This window comes from Phymastichus coffea, unplaced genomic scaffold (assembly GCF_024137745.1).
Source record: "Phymastichus coffea isolate CEN01 unplaced genomic scaffold, Cenicafe_Pcof_1.1 PCOF00025, whole genome shotgun sequence".
NCBI classification, from domain to species: Eukaryota; Metazoa; Arthropoda; class Insecta; order Hymenoptera; family Eulophidae; genus Phymastichus; species Phymastichus coffea.
Genome location: NW_026706836.1, coordinates 3,122,173 through 3,143,507, shown reverse-complemented (window position 1 = coordinate 3,143,507; position 21,335 = coordinate 3,122,173). Strand labels below are relative to the sequence as shown.

Here is a 21,335-nt window from a genome sequence, read left to right as displayed (position 1 = left end):
TCACTGGTCTAAAAGGATTTCCCATTTTATGTATTTTTCTCAACCCATAAGCTTTTGCTAATTTTGTGTTTGTTTGAGTAAGACAATTTTTATGAAATTTTTGTTCCAATAACTCCTCATCATTAAGATTCAATAAAATTTTGTAAACATTGTTTTGCAATGATTTCAATGGATTTTTGTTAACAATCCTATACGTGTTTCAGTCAGAAAACAACAATTCCATCTTCTTTTTATACTCATCTACATCTAACCATACTGTTACATTTCCTTTAACCGATTGTGTGAACATTATATTCCTGTTGTTACGTAAAAATTCTTGATTTTCTTGTAATTTTCATCTATTACTTTTTCATACGTACTGCTATGTATTATGTTATTTAATGATGTTATAATATTAGTGACCAATAAATCTTTCATTTTTTTTAGATTTTCCCTATCTATGTTATCCGAGTCAGTATGAAATATGTCACTATTATTATTTCAGTTAAAGTTTCGGTTCACTGTATTTTTAAAATTCTTAATAATTATGTTTCTTTTTGTAAATCCTGATTTTAAATTATATTTTAGACCGAATGAAACTGTGTTTTTGACTTCTAATGTTAGTCCTACTGTAGATAAATTCTTCACCCAATTTTCATTAATTTTTATTTGAATCTTGTGTATGACTTTTTTTGATTTAATTCATTAATTTTTTGTCCAATTTTTCTTTAATACGAAGTATAATTTGTTATATTTATTTTCTGTCAATTCACGAAATTTATCAACCGTGATAATGTGCACAAAATCATTCATTAATGGAACTATTGCATTTAGTCTTTTTCTGCAATAATTAATATGAATAAACATGTCATTAATTTCTAATTTCAATAATTTATTCAAATGTCTCTTCAAAGTTAACAAATGTGATCTCCGACTGAAATCACTATGAAAATGCAATTCATGTTTAAATGCATTTCTAATATGAGGAGCAGCTATATTATTCTTTCTACATTCAATTAAGAATTGTAGTCTCGCGTTTGCTCATGCGAGATTAGGATATGATCTAAATCTTAGATATTAAATATTATGTATTAAATAAAAAAATGTATTTAATAAAAAAATTCATACAAGATTTAGATATGATTTAGTTTAGAAACGCCGGCGATATTTTTGTAGACAGCTGAGTCACCGTGTTGATAGCATGACAAAATTCATGCAAATACCTATCCCAGCTCCTGTGATTAGCATCTATAAACATCACTATCATTGTTTTTAGTGTTCGATTTACACGCTCAACCGGATCGCTTTGCTAATGATACGCAGGACAAAATACGTGCTCGATATCGTATTCTCGCAACCTGTCCTGAAACACTTTGCTCCTATACGCCTTCGCATTATCACTAACGATTTATTCAGGAGTTTCCCACCTAAGCGGTTTTAGTTCGACCAACTTCGTAAATATGTCCTGAAAAACTACCAGGTATTTAAATCTATTCTTGCTACGGGGCAGCTCTACCACGTCAGTCGCTAGCACTGCCTATGTCCTTTCTACCACGCATTTACCCATAAGACCTAGAGGCGCTTGCTGAACCACTTTATACCTTTGACATTGAGTACACTCATCGACGAACGTACTCACATCGTACCACACTTCTGGCCAGTAATACTCACAAACTATTCGATCGTAAGTCTTTTCTCTGCCGAAGTGTCCGGAGAACGGTTTGCAATTAGTATCTCTCATTACTCTTTCTTGGTATTCCAGTCGTACTACCATGCGCCAACACTTTTCGGAATTAGTTACCGGGTCAAGCAAACGATCGCGCATGAACCGATATAGGACGTTATTCTCCACTCTCCAATTCTCGAATTTCTTCGGTCTTTGAAGAACGTCTTTCATGCATTGTAATTACCAAACATTCTGTGTCTTATCAAATACACAAACCTCAAGCTTGTCCTCAAATTTTATCGGAAGTGCATCCGGCACATTATGCAGCGATCCCTTTCTTCGAAAGATTTCAAAATCTAGCTGCTAAAACTCTAGCACCCACCTTGCCAAGGGACTTGTCATATCTCATTTATTTAGAATCCTAGTGAGGGTGCTGTGATCTGTAACTATAACAAAATGCGAGACTTCTATGTAAGGTCTAAACGTTTTTTAATACAAGAAGTACCGCCAAAAAATCGATTTCGCTAACCGTATAATTTCGCTCATGCTCGTTTAACATTCGACTGGTGTAACATAAAAGAGGTTCGCCGTCGTCGAATACCTGAACCAATTACGCGCCAACTGCGAAGGAAGAGCCGTCGCAATGAAGATAAAAAGGACACGCAAAATGAGGGTGCGCAAGTACCGGTGCCTCTGTTAATGCACGCTTCAATTTTTCAAATGCAACTTGCTGTTCCTCTTTCTATTCTCATGGCTGGTCTTTTCAAATGAGCTTAGTCAACGGGACTTTTATCTCACTTTTATGTTCGATAAAACGCGCGTGCCATCTTACCATTTCTAGGAAACGGCGTACGATACTCGACGCAAGATAATTCACTATTGGTTTTACCGTGTCATCATCGAGACGTAAACCCTCGTTATCCAACCTATACCCTAAATACATTACTTTGGTAGAAAATAAATCAAACTTTTCTAAATTGATTTCTAAACCAACGTTTATTAAACGCTCTAAAACCCTTTCTAACCAAATCACGTGGCTATCGAAGTCCGCGCTAACTGCCAGCAAATCGTCGAGATGCCAAAAAACATGCGGCTCGTATTCTGGACCGAAAAGTGCATCAAACGCGTGAAAGTAGCCGACGCATTTATCAAACCAAACGGCATTCGCTCGAACTCCCATAAACCAAAATCAGGGACCGCGAACGCCGTATATTGTTTGCTATTTTCCGATAGCGGAATTTGCCAAAACGCTGCTCGCAGATCTATCTTCAACAGGTAGACTGCTCCGCGAAATGTGTTCAAGATAGCATCAATGCTGGGCATCGGATACGTGTCTACTTTCGTAACCTTATTTACCGGTCTAAAATCGAGACAAAAATATAACCACCGTCCTGTTTACGTACGATTATCGGCGCGATACTCCACTGACAATTTGATGGCCTAATTATTTTCGCTTTCCATAGCCGCATAACTTCTTCTTGCATGAACGCTATTATTGGAGGTGATATTTAGCGCATCGGCGTCTTTATCGAGCTTGCATCACCTACATTTATTATGTGCTCGATAACTTTCGTAACCACTGGAGATTCACCAGGTTCAGGGACAATCCGACGAACGAGCGCTAGAATTGTCTCTCGTTGTGCCTCCTCATAGCAACTCAAGCCTGCGTATTCTGTAAAAACGTCTACCACTTTACTACCCTGCTCTGCTAATTGATACCAATCGCCTTGATATCTACTTGCCAGGCGCGACGACTATAGCTAATATTAATGTGCCACGCATTTCAAAAATCGGCGCCTAAAATCAAGTCGTGCTTAAACGTAAATTCAAACATTAAGTTGCTCCATGTTCGCGGATTCTCACCTGAGATGCCCTGTACGAAAATCGTAAGCGGCTTTAATCGACCGCTAAACTGTAAGTCAAGCTTCGGTCCTACTACTAATACCTGAACACCTGAATCCAACATCGCTATATAGACCTACCTCCTTATGTCAATCTTAATAAAGAATCTATTCTCTACTACCGTGACTAATCCTGCACTGCATCCGATTCATCTACCGTATGATTAGAGAGTTCAGAGTTATATTCAGATCCTCTCCTTACCAAAATGGATGGTGCGTCGGCACTGACAACTGAACGTCCACACAACACAACATCGTCGGCAAGCTCATCATCTTCATTTCCCGTGACCGTGACTTTGTCGTGACCCGCTTTGACGAGAGCGCAGTGCTTAAGCTCGCTTCCTTTAAAAAACTGACAACCAAAGAATCTTTATTATCTCTTAAGGCAATGGCCTTATCCGAAGTCAGCGCTTCCGTGGGTGAAATATCCGAATGTACCTCTTTTACGTTCGTGTGCAACGATGGCAATTCTCTTTGCTTCGTTAGGCATTTTTCGGGTGAGCTACACACCGCACAATATTTATCAAACCTGAACCCGATCGCATCTCGTATATCCTTGTTCAGTAGAATTTTGTGATTTTACTAGGAAGATTTACGCCTTCGTCACTCTGTACCCGAAATCTTTTCAATGTCGAACTAATAAACTCGTCCTTAAACGTATTCCTCAATTTTACGATTTCTATGCCATCTTTTTCCAAATCCTCGTACTCAACAAATATCACACGCTTAACTTTAGCCTTTACTTTTGAATATTCCTCCATTACTAAGTCTAAGAGAGCAGGCGCAGAACTGGCAATTTCTACCTTATTCTCGTCTTCCTCTCTTACCTTAACTCTATCGCCTTTACCAGTTATGTTTTTGCTTCTCAAGCAAAGAACTTTCTCTACCTCAATGGCCCGTTCAATCCATTTTAGGCAGGATGATGGCTTTTGCGTTGAGGTTCCCTTCTTCACCTAACTACAAGTAGGGTAATTCCTAATAAAAATCCAATTGTCCCACATACCTGACAGTATAATGTCGGCTTGGCAATTCGCGACGGGCAATTATTAGCATAATGCCTGGTTCTCGACATTTATAGCAAATTACACGCGGATTAGTCTGAGCTACCGAACATTGAGCTTTCTTAGGTCCTAACGCGTTGTAATTAAAACTGGCTCCCGTAAATGGCTTATTTGAATTGTCCCTAAACGCACCATTTTTTTGATCGCTCTGCTACGGAACCAAGTTAGGGGCTGCACCTGCAGCCGGGGCTAACGAAGCCTGCGTTCTCTGACGAACAGGCACGGCTTCGTTCGTCGGCTGGTTCATCGCCTATAGCTGTTGCCTATCGGTTATAGCTACAGCAATTTCACCATCCTGCTTTTGACCTTTATTACCTAGCTTCTGGTTCTGTTGCTGCATTTTCTTTTCAGGTGGTTCAATCACTAAAACCTCATCAATTACATCGTCTAAATTGTCAATAGTCTCAACCGATTTCTGTTTACCGAGAGAGTTTTTCGTGTTTGCGTACGTAAATTCCGGAATCAAAGTCATGTCAGCCGTCGGCGGCTTTTACCACCTCTTCCAAACAGCTATACGATCTTCAAGCGCTATATCTGCATTTGAAGCTGTTCAGATCGGAGATGGTTTTAGTCTCAAAGTATTGCTTATATCTTGGATGTCAACCTTCTACTATAATCGCTAGCTAACGTTTTGTCGAGACCGGTGGATCAAAACAACGCAAAATTGTCTGAAAATCTTCGAGATAATTCATAATCTTTACGTATTCGCCTTGTCTTTTCTAACGCAATTCGCAGAAGAGTTGTTCTCTATTTAATCGGCGGCAGAATACGCTAGAAAAACTCTTTTTGAAATCTTTCAACCTCTTCCACATATTACAATAAACGCATACCACGGATGTGTTTTGTCGAAAAATGTGGTGCCTATTGTTATCAGCATGTCTTCATCAGAGATGTCATAATAACGCTGGTAACCATTCAAACCTGACATAAAACTTAGCCCGTTCGCACTGTCTTTCTGTAAAAATGGAAGAGACCAGGCATCGATCGCGCTCACTCCGTCCGCAGGTATAATATTTATATACTTAATTCTCGAAGGGGCGCTCTCTTTGCTCGGTCTTTCCTTTTTAATATGCCTACTTTTCCGCGGCGATCTGATTTTATTATTGTCGCAACTTTGTGTAGAATATTGAAGTTATAATATTTTGGTTTATGCTTATCTTATTTCGGAAGCTACGATTTTTCGGTTTATGCTTATGTTATTTTGAAAGCTACGACTTTTTCGGTTTATGCTTATTTTATTTCGGAAGCTATGATTTTTCGGTTTATGCTTGTATTATTTCAAAAACTGCGATTTACGGTTTATGCTTGTATTATTTCAGGAGTTGCGATTCTCGGGTTTATACTCATTTACTTATTTAATTTATTTTATTATTTGGTGCTGTAACCGCAAAATAAGTTTGATCCGAATGATTTGTTCAAAAATTTGTTTTTAGATAGTGAAGTACCGGAACTAATTGTTACGTTTTGGGCTTTATGAGGGCGCGCGGTACCACAATCCTAAGAGATTTCCCCTCAAGTGACTCCCGGATTTTGCTTTTCTGGGCTCGAGTTGAGCTCTTGGGGTGGGGTAGACTCCGCGTTGAATGTTTGGGCGTTTACAGGCCGCACCTCACCACGTATTGTCATGGTCCGTGTTGTTTGTTTTGTTTGGCCGGTTGGCCTATTGCCCTGGGGCAAGCGTTGTGTGTTTTACCTACTGTTTCTTTACAGAGACAGCGTTTTCAGCCCCACCACGTGAAGGTACACACATCCGCACATGTGATTGCAAGTCTTCGTTCAAATACACATTGCATTCAGTTCGGGTCGACTAGCATTAGTTGCTTGTCGAGGGCAATCGGTGACGCATTTTGTACTTCAGCATTTGTATGTCCGTACACAAAAGAGAGAAGTTTTCAACGTCCTCTCCTAAAACAACGAGTTGTTTGTTTGAGGATTCTCCGTTCTCTGCTAAGGAAGACAATTACTGTCCGCCGCTTTGACAAAAGATTTTTGCACAAAGTGACCTGGCCAGCCTCGCCGCTGGCCATATGGTGCACTATATGCATCATCCATGTTTTTGCTAAGCGGATTATAATCGAGCTTCCTGAGAGCGTCGTGATTGCAACCGTCACGCGTGAATCACAGTCAGCCTCAGAGCAGGAAGAAGAACAGCTGAACGACCTAGCTTAAATGATGAAACTGCAACTAGAGATTGCAGACGTTAATAAGGCCTTGAAGAAGCTGACGGATGATAGCTCTTTCGAATACTATCAAAAGAAGTGGCCTCTCATCAGCAAGAAAGTTAAGGTTTGCCATCAGGCTAGAATTCTGGCCTCGAATGCCGAATTGGCTATTGGTAGAGAGGTCCTGGCCTTCGTTGCTTATGGCGATATCAGGATCAGCAATTTGGGCAAGCATTTCATCCCTAAGGTCAAAAAAATACTTCGAGTTTCAAGGGTATTACATCGAGGCGGAAAACAAGTGGTGACAGGACTATGAAAAACGCCAGGCTGAAGAGACGGAACGCCAAAGGGCAGAAAAAGAGAAAAAGCAGGCCGCCTGGAGCTCTTGGCACCAAAAGAAGAAAAGTTGAAAGAGCTGAAGGCATTGCAAGAACAGCTCTCTGCCATCGATTTCCAAGTTCATCCTCAACAGCTGAGGCTAACTCGTGCCCAATCGGCTTGCTCACCAATACACACCAGCAGCACCAGCAAGGATCGATGCCGAAGCATCACCAAGGTGGTGGAACAATTTCACGTCTAGGAGAGAGGAAGACCTCAACAACGCCCAGATAAAACTGAGGCTGAGACTCACTCACGCTCACCAGGTCATCACGCCATGCTGCGCAAGATGCGTCAGATGCCTTTTAGTAAATGGCCAGGCGCGAAAAAGGAAAAAGTACGAATTCGCTTCTGCAATATCTGCAACTTAATGGCAGTTAGGCGCACTGAAGATTGTCTCAACTTTGGGCAACATTGGAAGTAGCAAAAGAAGAAGATGCAGCTCTATCAGTACAGCATAGATGAGCTTCAGCTGTACATCGACGGTAGGCTTAACTATGACGCCGACAGATTAATAGTGGAAGAATCCAAAGAAGAAGAAGACGAAGATTAGGCTATCTTTCTCTCCCTTCAAGGAAGCCAATGGGCAGAACAAGACCAGAGGAGTATGTGTCGCAGTTAAACTTCTTTTTTTTTCCTTTTCTCATGTTACGTTCGAAAGCTTTTGGTGCATTCGTTGCCGTCATATTAGTCGTAGTTTTTTTTTTTTTTTTTTATCTTTTTTTTTTTTCGTTCATTGAGAGGCATTGACGCGAAAATGATATTTTGTATATGTTAAGACAACTGTAATTTATAAGAAATTAATGTTATGTTCTTTCAATCTAAGTGATACCGTGCGATTGTTGTCTGTACTACTTTAAAACTACGAGGGTCGTCCGATAAGTACTTAGCCTCACCGCCCGATGGCGCCACTCTCGCAAAAGAAATATTCTATCACGTAGTACAACCTTCTCGATGGTTATTGTCAAGATTTCAGCCGGATCTGAGTTGTAGTTTACTTTTGAGAGCGTGTGAAAGCAAGTGTGTCCGTGGATTTTTGAAAAATGGAAAAAGAGCAGTATCGGTCGGTGATTCGATTCTTGTTTTTGGAAGGGAAATCGCGCAGCGAAATCAAAAAGCGCTTGGATGCTGTGTACGGCGACTCTTCTCCTTCGATGAGGACCGTCAAAAATTGGTTTAACGAGTTTCAACGTGGTCGCACGTCGATTTTTGAAGAGCCACGTCCAGGTACTCCGAAAACGGCTACCACGGAGAATAACGTGACAAAAATTCACGATCTCGTATTGGCAGATCGATGATTGAAGGTGCGCGAGATAGCTATGATCGTAGGCATCTCAAAAGACCGCGTGGGTCATGTCCTGCATGAAATTTTGGGTATGAGAAAGCTGTCGGCGCGATGGGTGCCGCGTTTGCTCACTCTGGACAACAAGCGCAACCGTGAGACAACTTCAGAGCAATGTCTGACGCTGTTTAAGCACAATGCGAAGGAGTTTCTGCGTCGTTTCGTGACAGTCGACGAAACATGGATCCACCGGTATACACCAGAGATCAAGGAACAGTCGAAACAGTGGACTTTACCCGGCGAAAGTGCTCCGAAGAAGGCGAAGACTTAACTGCCCCATCGGCTGGAAAGGTGATGGCCACCGTTTTCTGGGATTCACAAGGTGTGATCTACATAGACTACTTGGAGAGGGGCAAAACGGTCACAAGGCTGTACTATGCCGAATTATGGGCCGATTCGACGTCGAACTGCAGAAATAACAGCCCCATTTGGCGAAGAAAAAAGTGCTCTTCCACCATGACAACGCACCGGCTCACACCTCCGCCGTCGCCATAGCCAAATTGGTCAAATTAGGCTACGAACTGCTGCCCCATCCACCGTATTCTCCAGATTTAGCCCCGTGCGACTTCTTTTTGTTTCCAAACTTGAAAAAGTCACTCGCCGGGCAGAAATTTGAGTCGAATGAGGAGGTAATCGCTGCCACGGAAGCCTACTTTTCAGACCTCGAGGAAACGTATTTTTCAGACGGGTTATTAAAGTTTGAGCATCGCTGGGCCAAGTTTATCGAACTAAAAGGAGACTATGTTGAAAAATAAAACGCCACTTTTCCAAAATTTTCGTTTTTCTTTTGTAGGCTAACTACTTATCGGACCACCCTCGTAGTAAAAGGATAAACAATCACCGGAGAGTATTATGCATCGTTGTAGAACCGGTTAAATAAAAGAAAAATGTCCTTATTTGAAAAAAAGAAAATTCTGTTTCATCAAGACAATGCACGAGTGCACACTTGCTTAGTTTCAATGGCTAAAATTAAGAAATCGAAGTTCAAATTAGTAAAACAGTTACCATATTTATTAGATTTAGTCCCTAGTGACTATTTTTTATTCCTAATCCTAAAAAAGTGGTTCCTCGGAGAACGATTCATCTCGAATGAGGAGATCATAACGCAAACAAATAGCTATTTTAAGGAACTTCCAAAATTATTTTTTTCTGATGGCTTAAAAAAACTTGAAGAACGCCTGAAAAAGTGTATCAGCTAAAAGGAGATTATGTTGAAAAATAAAAAAAAATCTACCAAAAAAAGATTGTTTTTCTATCTTTTTTCTAAGGACTTATTGACCCACCCTCGTAGCATCTATTACTGACTATGATGGTGTAATTAGTATATCCAAGATCGAACAGAAATGCTTTTCGTTTAGGTATAATATTTTCAGGCTGCTTGCCTGCCACGATTAATTCTTTTAGGAAGTTACTTCTTGCGTTAGGATTTTGTGTTCTCGCTTTGGGGTAAAAGTCTACTGTCATTATCAAAAGATATTTCCATTTAAGAATCTTCTATGATACCATAGTAAAATTATGTCACCGATCAAAATCAGTCTAATAACTGCATTCCTTCTTCAATTGCAAAATCATATAGTATCGTTAGTCCGAGTGAGATTTATTTGTTGGATAAGATTACTGAAAATATCAACTATATCGCTATGATTTAGAAACAAACTTCTTTTTAGATACTTTTAATACTTCATAAAGAACGCATGATAACCTCAATTTATATTCTCTACCTTTATATGTTGGCTTTGCAAACTTAAAATACAGTTACTTCAGCAATTGTTTGAGATATTCTCAAGAGATTTGGCTATTTTTTATGCACTTAAAGCTTCTTGCCTTGCTCTCGTACATTTTAGCAGTGACGTACTTTATTCTAATTTTACTTATTTGATGTGTTTCTGTGGCTGTTATGACTTTGTGACGGAGGATCGCGGCATATCCATCGTCCTGCCGTCGAGCTCTTGCCAAGGTCCGCGCGCCCTGCCAAGCTGCGAGTATGTGCATTGAGAGTATACTCTCATGCTTGCGACTTTCTTTGTTAAGGTGTGGTACTAGGGCAAGCGGCGAAGGAAGACACAGGGGGCAGGAGAAGAAAGAGCAAAAAAAAGAGAGAGAGAGATAGAAGAGAGAAAAGAGAAACAGAGTGAAGGAAGAAGAGGAAAGAGAGAGATTATGAGTTCGGCTCGCATCCTCGTTCCGATTTTTGGCAGTATCTGCTGAGTTTTAGCAGGGACCGTCACGCGCGCCGTTTTTTTTTGGTAAGATAGTTTTTCGAGAGAGTTTTCTTCGCGCCCTCGCCGACGAATATATTGATGAGATGCATCCGATGCATGGAGTGTGTGTGTTATTGGCTGAATCGTGTTCAACCACAGAATTACCTTGGTTTTTCCAGAAACGGTGAACGTGTGAGTTCGGCGAGGCGGTGCCGGTGCGCGGGTAAGCGGCCATTACCGTGCACAAAACAATAACCGACAGCGAGGAGAGGCAGTAGCAACCAACAGCGAGACAACAACAGGAGCAACAACAACAATAACACCAAAAGAATTAACAGCAACATCAACGACAGGGACGACGACTACGACAGCAATAACAGCAACTAAAACTAATACTGAGGAGATAACATCGATGACAACGACGGAGATAACATCGGAGCAGGGGATCGGCGGACAAGGTCGGTGCTGCGTTGTTTTTCTCTCTCTCTCTTTTACATGTTACGGGTGTTCACGTCTCGTGGGTAGCGTGTCAACTATCCCTACGGTCGTGATCACCGATTAAATTTTGTATGAACGTCATCGTTTCTATTGTGTTAATTATAAGTGTAATGAATCAGGTGGCAGCTCTGCCACCGATTCGTTTTCACGAGCGCAAGACTTGTTGAAGATCATAGAGGTGCCGGCGATGAGCTCGCCATTTTGTATGCTACTCCGTTTTTATTTCTTGTTTCGCTTTATAAAGTTTGTTTATTGTAAAGTCGCTGTTACAGTTATTTGTCGCTTCATCTCACGGAGAAACCAAAGTTGTCTACGTGCGATTGACGCGTTTTGCTCGGCGCGTGATTCAATTGTGGAAGCATTCGTACCTTTCGAATGCCCCCTTTAAATAATTTGTGCGGACGACTGCGAGCTACTTCTCGACGGAAACGGTCGTATATCCATTATAACTTTCAATTTAAATTTACTAACCACTTACCACACGGGTCCTTTTTGGGTACCTCGAAAAAACTTCTATTTGTTTTGGAGTAACTTTTTCGGATACTACAAACGATACATTTGTGAATTATTGCCATGTTGAGTTTATCACGCAATTCTTTTAATTAACGCCTAAAGCCTAAAGAGAACGCGACGAATTATTTAAGAAAGGGGGAAATTCAGAAGGCTCTATTACTTCGCCAGGATACAAGGAGGGTAAGATTTTAACGCGCGGTTGAAAAGGAAGGGAACAGGCGTAGTCAATAACAATTCTTCAAATCACTTTTATTCATCTATATTACAATAAATCTTTTTCCAAACATAACCGTTTCTTGCCCAACTGGTGAAGGACCACCGTTACAATAACCACGAAGCTTCGTACCGCCATGACGCCGAGGGGTTTTAGCGAAAGGTCACAAAGCTTCTGGCGACGACGAACAAAAGCAACCTTAACAACGTCTGTCTAATTCCGTGGCTCAAATGAAGGACCGCCGAGTTATTCCGGTTAATTCGTGTGTTGCCAGCGACATCGAGAATGAGAGAGGAAAGCACGAACCTTGATTTGGCAGGAAATATAACTTCACTAGAACGAAGTAACTCTTCCACTTGTAGCGCCTTTACAATATTTCTAAAGTTTTCAAGGCTTGATCACACCTCCGTGCAATATCTCACGATGGTCAACGAGGAAGTAAGAAGCCTTCAACCATTAGCCAAGACGCATACATGCGTATGCTTCTGAAGCAGCTGAACTAGTCAGCGGCTCTCTCCTCTTACCACTCGCTCCTTGCAAGAGTTTAGCAGTAGATATTATGCTTATCTGGACATTCTTACAATGCTTCGTCTCGCTCTTATCAACACAGTCGTCCATCGTTGTGCTGGCTTCTTGCCACTATTTTTCATTAACAAATTTGAGCGTGTAAGGTAACAACTTACACACATATTCGACAACGACTCAGGCAATATCACGGACTTTTTAGGGGGAGGGATCTGAAACACCGATCACAAGTTATTATCATTAATATCATTGTCAGGCAGATCATCTATCATTTATAGATAACCTGACTCACACTAATATGATGTAATATTTGGTTGTTATGTTAATTTATGTATTTTATGGTAGAGAAATTGCTCCGTGTTGGTTACTCTCTACGATTGACATCTTATTCTTAGCAACATTCATTATTCTAGTCCAAGTTGTCTATGTACTTCACTATATTGCGAAATGTTGTTTAAGTCCTAGCCTAGTTTTCTCTATACTCAACGCACCTTTACTCACATCATGTTCAAGTTAACTTACGATAATGTGTCTTACAAGTTTCAGAGAAAGCTATATCAGTGCATATATGTGGGAATATATACGCAAGTGTGTATACTTAAGAGCGTGGTATTACACATTCTGAACATAATTAATTTTATCTAATTTTAAAATTTTGACAAAAATTAGACTATTAATTAAAAATGTGATGGTAATTTTAAATGTTCTGTTACAGGAATTACGGAGTAAACGACCGTTTAAGATATGGGACAGTTGGCGTAATATCCGTAAAGGAATTGTAGTAGGCAACTTAGAGGAGTTGATTCACAGAGGTATTTTAACTAATCAAACTTGTAATAATCTTGCGAAATCTGATCTTCTAAGTAGTTTTTATTATATATTATATATTTTTAAATTCAATAACTAATTTATTTTAACCATTCAAAAAACAAATTTTGACATCGCAATTATAATAAGTTTGATCGGTCATCAGAAAATCATTTAAGCAATGTTCGTCATGTATCTTTCGAGAGGAATCGAATACAACGCGGATTTTGGAATTCGGCGACGTTCCTTGTATGACCGTGTGATGAGGTAAGTACTATGAGCCCTGTTGTGAATACGCAACAGTTTTGCATACGCATGAGAGTCTTAAATTAAGATGTCATGAAAACCGCTATAGTTGGTTTCAAAGAGAGCCTAAAGAGGGACATTCTGCGTATTTAGGTGGTGTCGCTGAGCAGCACCGAAGTTAATGGAAGACGCACCTCAAAATAACTGCCAGCATTATGCATGTGAGTCTTGAAGAAAAACTTTTCACACATCTCGTTCACAGATTTTAACTATTAACAGGAGTTCAGGACTTCTTCAATGTTCCGAAAACGCTGGATCACTTCGTCCACGTCGTTGTTTATCGTGCACCATAGAGCCTTTACCGCATGAGCTCTTTCATTGAGTCTGAAATCATCTAGTCCAGTGAAGTACTTTGCACTACTAATAACGTTCCGGTGGATCGTGTGAGCTCTAAGCGCAGCCAATGGCCGTAAAAGGTAACACCTATCAATTGGTCGACTCTGTCGGACAGACGAAGCCTAGATCAGCGGGAAGTAGACCTTTGATGAGGTCAAGTTCTATCTCAACGAGAGTTCAACCTTGCAGTCCCCAACACTCGTTAAGCTCTTTTACAAGCGGTCTCTACGCAGCTCAAGAATATGAACGAGTGCCTCGGATATGAACGTCGCTTTTGAGCTCTGATCGAGAAGGATACTAATGCGAGTTTGTTTGCCATGAGGACTTAAGGAAATCACTTGAGTGGTCGGAGGGAGAATAAAGTTCTCGTCCGCTGCAAAGACTTTACTCCGAAGACTTTACAATCCACCGCGTGTTCCAAGTCTCGACCTACTGCCATCTAGATATTATCCTTCTCTGTAACACAACCGAGGTCCAATATTTCCAGGGACACAAAGTGATCATATCATTAATGCTTCTACACAATCGTATCTTTTCCTGAGTTAAATACTCAAAGGATGAAAATGCGGTGTAAGATAAAGAAAATTGGATAGTAGTAAAGAAATGGATTGTAGCCACCTTGAATATTTCACAAAGGTTATTGGTTATCGCATCCTGAAAAATACACTAGGTGTTATCTCGTACTGTTCTCTAGGCGTCTGCAATTTGGTATGTAGTCACTGTGTGAGAGAGCCTTGACGTCGCCTCGACTAGTTAATCCAGAGAGCTCAGTTACTAGTCCGATCAATGTTAGAATAGATTAAGACGAAAAAGAGCTAAGGTATGAGAACGCTCTATGATCCTCCTGTAAGTCCCAATGGAAGAAGGTAGAAATGATTCACAAAAATTTGTTCTCAAACGCAAGTTGCTTGCATCAAAGGGGGAGTGCCATGACATCAGTACGCAATTCGATGCTAGCTGAGACTTGTTCAACAAACAGAAAACAAGTATCATCAAAATCGTGTTGTGAGTTAACCAACAACAGGATTTGATTTGTCATCGAACTACATTGTAAGAATAGGACACATGGCAAAACATTTATACTTAATGTTTGCCATACAGTGACGTGATAGATTTCTTGCCTTTGACAAATTAGTTTGACAAAAAAAATGGTAAAATTAGAAATTTATGGCGAAAAATGTAAAAAGAGGCCTCCATAATCAGAACGTATGGCCTGAACAATGCTCCTTTCAGGCTCTAGAGCGATCTGCAAGATCTTAGTCACTTTGCAAGTCTGCTTTCCATGTCGAGTCTAGATAAGTACAGTGCCGTCCTTTGCTTTGAATATTTCACTGATATCCGTCATATGGTTTCCGCTAATTATATTATTCGAACCGTATCTGCGTTCGATTATCCGTTGACTGGATTGATCAGGACCTTTTTCTTCCTCATTCTCGGAGGATCGCGGGTTGACCTCTGCCGATTGTGCCCCTATCGACGTATCCTTTTTTTTTATGTATGAGCATTTGTTTTGGGTACTTGGCTTTTGTCTTCGTCTTTTTTTACCATTTCCATCTATGTTTATCTCTGGACGGTTTTTACGATTGAGTCGGTACTGGCAATTTCTTTCTTCGACTCCTCATCTTCGGATATAAGGATAGCAGAGACTTTTCGTTGACCTTGCGCTCTTTATTTTTGTTTTTCTTCTTCCTCTTTACTTTCTCTGGTTTACTCTCAAGGCTTATGTCTTTCCTGTAGTGGATATTTGAAGCCACTGTAAGTGATCTCAATCTGCCATTTTTGTCTTGTCTTTTAATTTGTCGGTGGTTATGGTCCTCGAAATAGTTATCGACCCTGCGAATAGCCTTGTTGCACAAGCCTTACGATCTGTCGACGTTTCTTTGGGACGCATTAGTATTCTTTTGCTTCTCACATGCAGCCATAATTTTTTGTAGTTCCTCTTTAGGTTCTTGATGTGAAATTTTTGACACCTCATGAAATGCCGGCGCCTCCTTCACACCTTCCCCAAATACCTCCGTATCAGCAATGAACTCTACGCTTAGGAACGATGTGTCACTAACTTCACTGTGGGTAGTTCTAAAATAAGATGAACTGCCGAGTTTCGGCGGTTGACCGATTCTCAGTGCGTTCAGTAATTTTGTTCCACTAATACCTCCTTCTTCTTGTGCTTATATTTTGTGTATTCATCTTATGCTTGTATGTATACTTACGATAATTCCTCCGTCATAGAAATCTCAGACGTACTGAAATTGTTGTTTCCACCTAGTAGCTTTAACCATGTTAGTGACTGAAAACATTAAATAGTTTATTGGGTGGTCAGTCCTATTAATACTTTTTTTATGCCTCCTTTTCGCCAACAAACCTAGTTATGATCTTGATTTAATCCTAACTTACGGCTAGATGTTATTACGAATTATCATATGTAACGACGGATATAAGGAAATACTGATCAAATAATCTTTCACTTCTGCGACCTACAGCCTAGTTTCAACCTCGTCATCTTCAGTTCGCTAACGGCGTTCCTACATGAAACATTGTGTTTCATGAGTCAGGGCTCTGCAGTGTTCAACTTCTTAACGCGGTGTTCAGCTTAGCAGCTTAACAAATTGTTCATACTACCAACCTAGCGGTTAGGTACTGTCGTTACACCACGCTAACCAATCAGTTGGCTACTATTCTTCCCTTGATTAGTTTAGTAGAAATATTCAGGAATATCTACCGTACACCGACTGCAGCCCATTTATATAATCTTAGGTACACATATATTCATACTAGTATTTCATTCGTGGAGAAGAAACTCCACCACAGACTGACGAAGACCCATTACTGCAAGCCAGCTTCATTTCTCGCCGGGCAGTAGATCCTCTATCTGTTATCTGAGGACAGTTATAGCCCGATTGCACAGGCCCACGATACTCCGTAGTTAGGTGATTTTGAGCGAATACATTGCTACATAATATATATGAGCGAATATGGAAGATGGCGTGTCCCGCGTATGTGAAGTGAATGAGAGAAAGAAAGAGGATCAGAGAGAAATCATGAAGATAACGAAGATACTTTGTTTGCCACAGAGTTAATAAGCCGCAATTGTGTATTCCGTGTTTTGATGTAACGATAATAGCAGAAACAAATTGTTACAATAATATAAGAATAGGAGATTGTAACATTAGAGTTTAATGTACTACGGGTACTGTAATGAGATCTGTCAGTGCCAAATTTTGAAATAGCAGCCGACGTAAGATGAAGGTAGGGACTGGTAATATAAGCGATCATTTTGACGTAGTCGATCGAAGTGCAATCAACGCCAATTTTTAAAAAAGCCTTTTGTTTTATCAAGTTATCTGTAACGTTTGAATCTCTCTCGCGTTATGAAAATAATAGTTCGGACTCTTTACATTGAATTTCGCAATTACGTCTCCGAGAAAAGCAAGAAGTTGACACGCGCGCAATCTAAATAACAAAAGAAAATCTTTCGAGTGGCAAACCACGAGGCTTACCAACTCGATGAGCTGCTTCGAAATGCAATTGAGAGCAATCGCATCTATCGGAGAGAGGCCCGACAGCGCCGCGATCACTGCTCAATTTAATTTCTCAACAGTAAATGTGTATCAGGAGGGAAGATTTCTTAGGCTGCTTTTTTCTCATGAGAGAGATAGTCTCATGAGTTGAGCGCTTAGAGATCTGTAGGAAAGGAATTTAACAGGCTAACCACTGAAGAAGAAATTCGTCTCAGGAAATAGCTGAGGCTTTATTTCTACACAGTACTCGCGCTGCAAAGCAAGGTAAGAAAATGAGTCCTCTTGCCGCAGCGACGAGCGAATTTATACATGCGAAATGGGCTCCTTTCTACGCTTGGTAGCCCCTACAACGCTATTTTTGTCATTGACGCAAATTTTGTACACGTTTTATCGCAAAATGGCTCGATCGAAATTGCAATTATGCGATTTAAAAAATTAAGCTAGAAAAGATGAATTTTTTAACATATTTTGCATCTCGAGGAAAAATCGCCTCTCAAAGTTATAAGTTATACAATTTAATAATCGAATTACGCTGTTTTTACAATAAAATTATGAAAAATTTTTACATGAAAAAATCGCTTGTGGTTAGAAGAATGTTATTCAAATAAAAGATGATTAATGTTGCTCTCTAATTTTGAATAATAATTAAAAAACAGATTTGCAAATTTCTTTTTTAGTGGTTTAAAAATCAGCAAATTAGTGACAATCATAATCATCAATTTTACAGATACGTGTGATCGATTTGCTATCTAACAGTGTTATTTTAATTGTTTAAAAAAATTATAAATTGTTTATTTATTGATAACTTAGGGAATAATTAGTTATCAAAGTGTCAAATTATTGCTTTTCTGTTTCAATATGTCGAGATTGTAATCGTATACTCGAAATAACAATATTGTTGTTTATTGCAAAATAACTAACAATGTTAACTTGTAGATTAGATTTGACTAACAAATATCGATTTGATATTTGTTATATCAACATGAAATTCAGGATCAGCGCAACAAATTTAACTAAGAAATACTTTTGTTCGTTTAAAAAACTTTATAATTGACGATTTTCTGTTGTAAACAATAAATTTTCCCACGGTCGTGACGTCACGCTCCTTATATGGTAATGTTTTCGCAGAGTTGCCCTAACACATTAGCATATACGTGTGAAAAGCGCCTACGCTCAATTACCGCTTTTCTCTAATAGTCTCGTGTGTGACGGGTTGCCGTTTTGCAGAGGAAAATAGGAGACAAATCAGACTGGACCGTTACATATCGGGTTGCGACTAATTTATTATAAACTTGCGTTAACGCGTATGTATTTGCTGATCTATTTGTGTATGCATTAGATTTACGAATGCGTTTTCTCTCTGTCAGAAGGTTTTGAGTGTATAATGGTATGGGAAGATCTCTGATATTAGTGTTGTACTTCACCTTTTACAAAGAATATACTTTGCTGTGATCATTAATAATCCGCACATTTAATTTCACGTGCTTATCACTATATAAAGTTCATCTTAAATGAAACCCATTACCAATTGTAAACATACCAATCGCAGCAGTACCACAGTAAGGAGGCGACTGTTAGTGTTGCAATGTAATTCAAGTAAAGATCTAACATTAAATTAATATCCCTCCATTAAAATAGCCATATGATATACGAGTATACTGTCGGTCCTATACTTTAACCCCCCTGCTCCGCCGCGAACAAAATTGGTTAAAATTAAAAACTTTATATCTTTAGTGAAAAATAATAGTAGTAGGCTAGGCTGTGTTTGAAAGCTCTTTCCTAGAGCTTTCTAGAGCTCTTTTCTAGAGCTTTCAAACGGTATGTATCACGCATGCAATGAGACGTTTTTTCTAATTTTTTCAAATATAAATTCAAATTTGTTTATGTTTCTACAAAATGAAAAATCATTTTTTCTTGTATACAATAAAGTGGACAGTGCTAAAAAAACTAACAAAGTTGGTTAATTCAATAGCGCAAATTTTACAATAAAATAATTAAAATTGTTTACATAGAAAAATAATTCATCACTTATAGTCATCACTACAAATAAGGAATACTTAAATTATTTAATAATATTTGAATATTAATTAATTTATACTTTTGGCCAAATCTTATAATATAAATATAAAATTAGTTAATTAAAAATTATCAATTCTATCAATTGTATTAGTAAGTACAGAATAAATGCTTTCGATTAATATAATTTGATTTGTTTAAATAAATTTATAATTTTTTATTTATTGATAACAACAGTAACTAAGTTGCTAACAATAAAACGAATTTTTACTCATTTTCTTACTCAAAATATTTTTACTCAAAATATCCATATGAAATTATATTTATTACAAAAGTAATAATTTTCTATAAAGTCGTATACATACAGCATACATACATACACAAACGCTCGAATACATACGAGGTATGATCAAAAAGTAAGGTGAATTTTGAAATTTAGCGGGCTACGTCCGTTCGATCTTCGACTTTTTTATTTGGTTATGTCGGTACACTCGTCTAGAATATACGTTCCAAATTTCAGCTTTGTAGTATGTTTGGTTTGTTTGTGAGAGGCATCAAGGTTAGAAGTGTTTTGCGTGCTCCACGATTTGCTGCTGTCTAAAAACATGGATCAAAGAGTTTGCATTAAATTTTGTGTGAAAAATGGAATCAAATGTTCCAAAACACTTGAAATGCTGAAACTGGCATACGGTGAGTCTACTTTAAGCCAAAAAAATGTTTACAAGTGGTATAAACTCTTCCAAGAAGGCCGAGAAGACACCGACGACGAACCTCGTTCTAAACGCCCCAGCACATCAACAACTGATGAGAATGTTGAAGAAGTGAAGAAAATAGTGTTGGGAAATCGTCGAATTACCATTAGAGAAATTGCTGATGATATTGGCATCTCATTTGGTTCGTGCCAATCAATTTTGAGGAGTTGTAACACGTACGTTAATAATTTAAGCCCGAACAACGTCGCGTCACAAATTATTTAAGGGGAAAGGCTCGGAAGGCGCATTCGCTTCGTCGCGAAAATTTAACGAGGGCTATGTCGTCCTGTAATATAGATAATCGCAATTTAATCAATTATAAGAGAGACAGATTCGAACAGAATAAACTCATCAATTCGAATATTTTACTCTTTATTGCAACAATACTATACATTCGGCGTTTGACGTGTGCGTCGGCCGAGTCCGGGCTAAGTTCGTTCCGTGCGAATTAATGCACAGGAAACAGAATGTCACCTTACAATTTGTCCCGCGAATTCCGCGAGGGCGATGCAAATTCACGCATCTAACCACTCGTCCGCGTCCGGCCTATGTGATGCTCGGAGAGAGAGAAATCGAGGCGCGCACCGATAAACCAAAAAGGGTACCTGACCTTGAGAGAGAGCGCTGCTGCGGAAGTCCACGTCCTCTGAGTAAGCGATGTAGTTCTCGAAAGGCAGGATTCTCGATGCAGCCGGTCTTCCTTCTTGCTGATGGTCGCTATATGGTACTCAACCGCACAAACACTCGTTATGGTCGCGAAGCTTGACTAGCTGGCAATTACTTGCCGGTCAAAACTCTACTGCCCGCGATCTCGCGCCTTCCGCGCTTTCTTACGCGCCCCTCCCTATAGGTACTCAAAACGGCCAAGCGCCGCCGGCTACGCACACATGTGCGGCTCATGCCGGCGACACTATTTCTCTCTCTCCTCCTCTGCTCCCCGCTCACGCCTATCCCTCTAACGCCAGGCATCTCCGCCGATCAGGAATCAGACCTGCAACAAAGCCACATCGTGCGTCGATACTCGGTTTTACTCAACCAAGACCGATGTGGCAGCGGCTCAGGGGAAGGCACGCGGAAGAGAGAGAGAGGCGAACAGGGCGAGCGAATCCAACGATCGATTCGCCCGTCACAGAGTGTTTTAGACATGAGACGTGTGTCAG

At 39.7% G+C, this 21,335-nt stretch overlaps 1 protein-coding gene across 3 annotated transcripts in view; it reads left to right on the top strand.

Moving 5' to 3' along the window:
* LOC131675541 (uncharacterized) overlaps positions 1-21,335 on the top strand; it is a 459,806-nt gene that overhangs the window by 131,328 nt on the left and 307,143 nt on the right. For all 3 annotated transcript variants that reach the window (XM_058954555.1, XM_058954556.1, XM_058954557.1), the window contains one exon: positions 13,156-13,252. In XM_058954555.1, the coding sequence (XP_058810538.1) occupies positions 13,156-13,252 (97 nt within the window). The remainder of the gene's footprint in view (positions 1-13,155; positions 13,253-21,335) is intronic.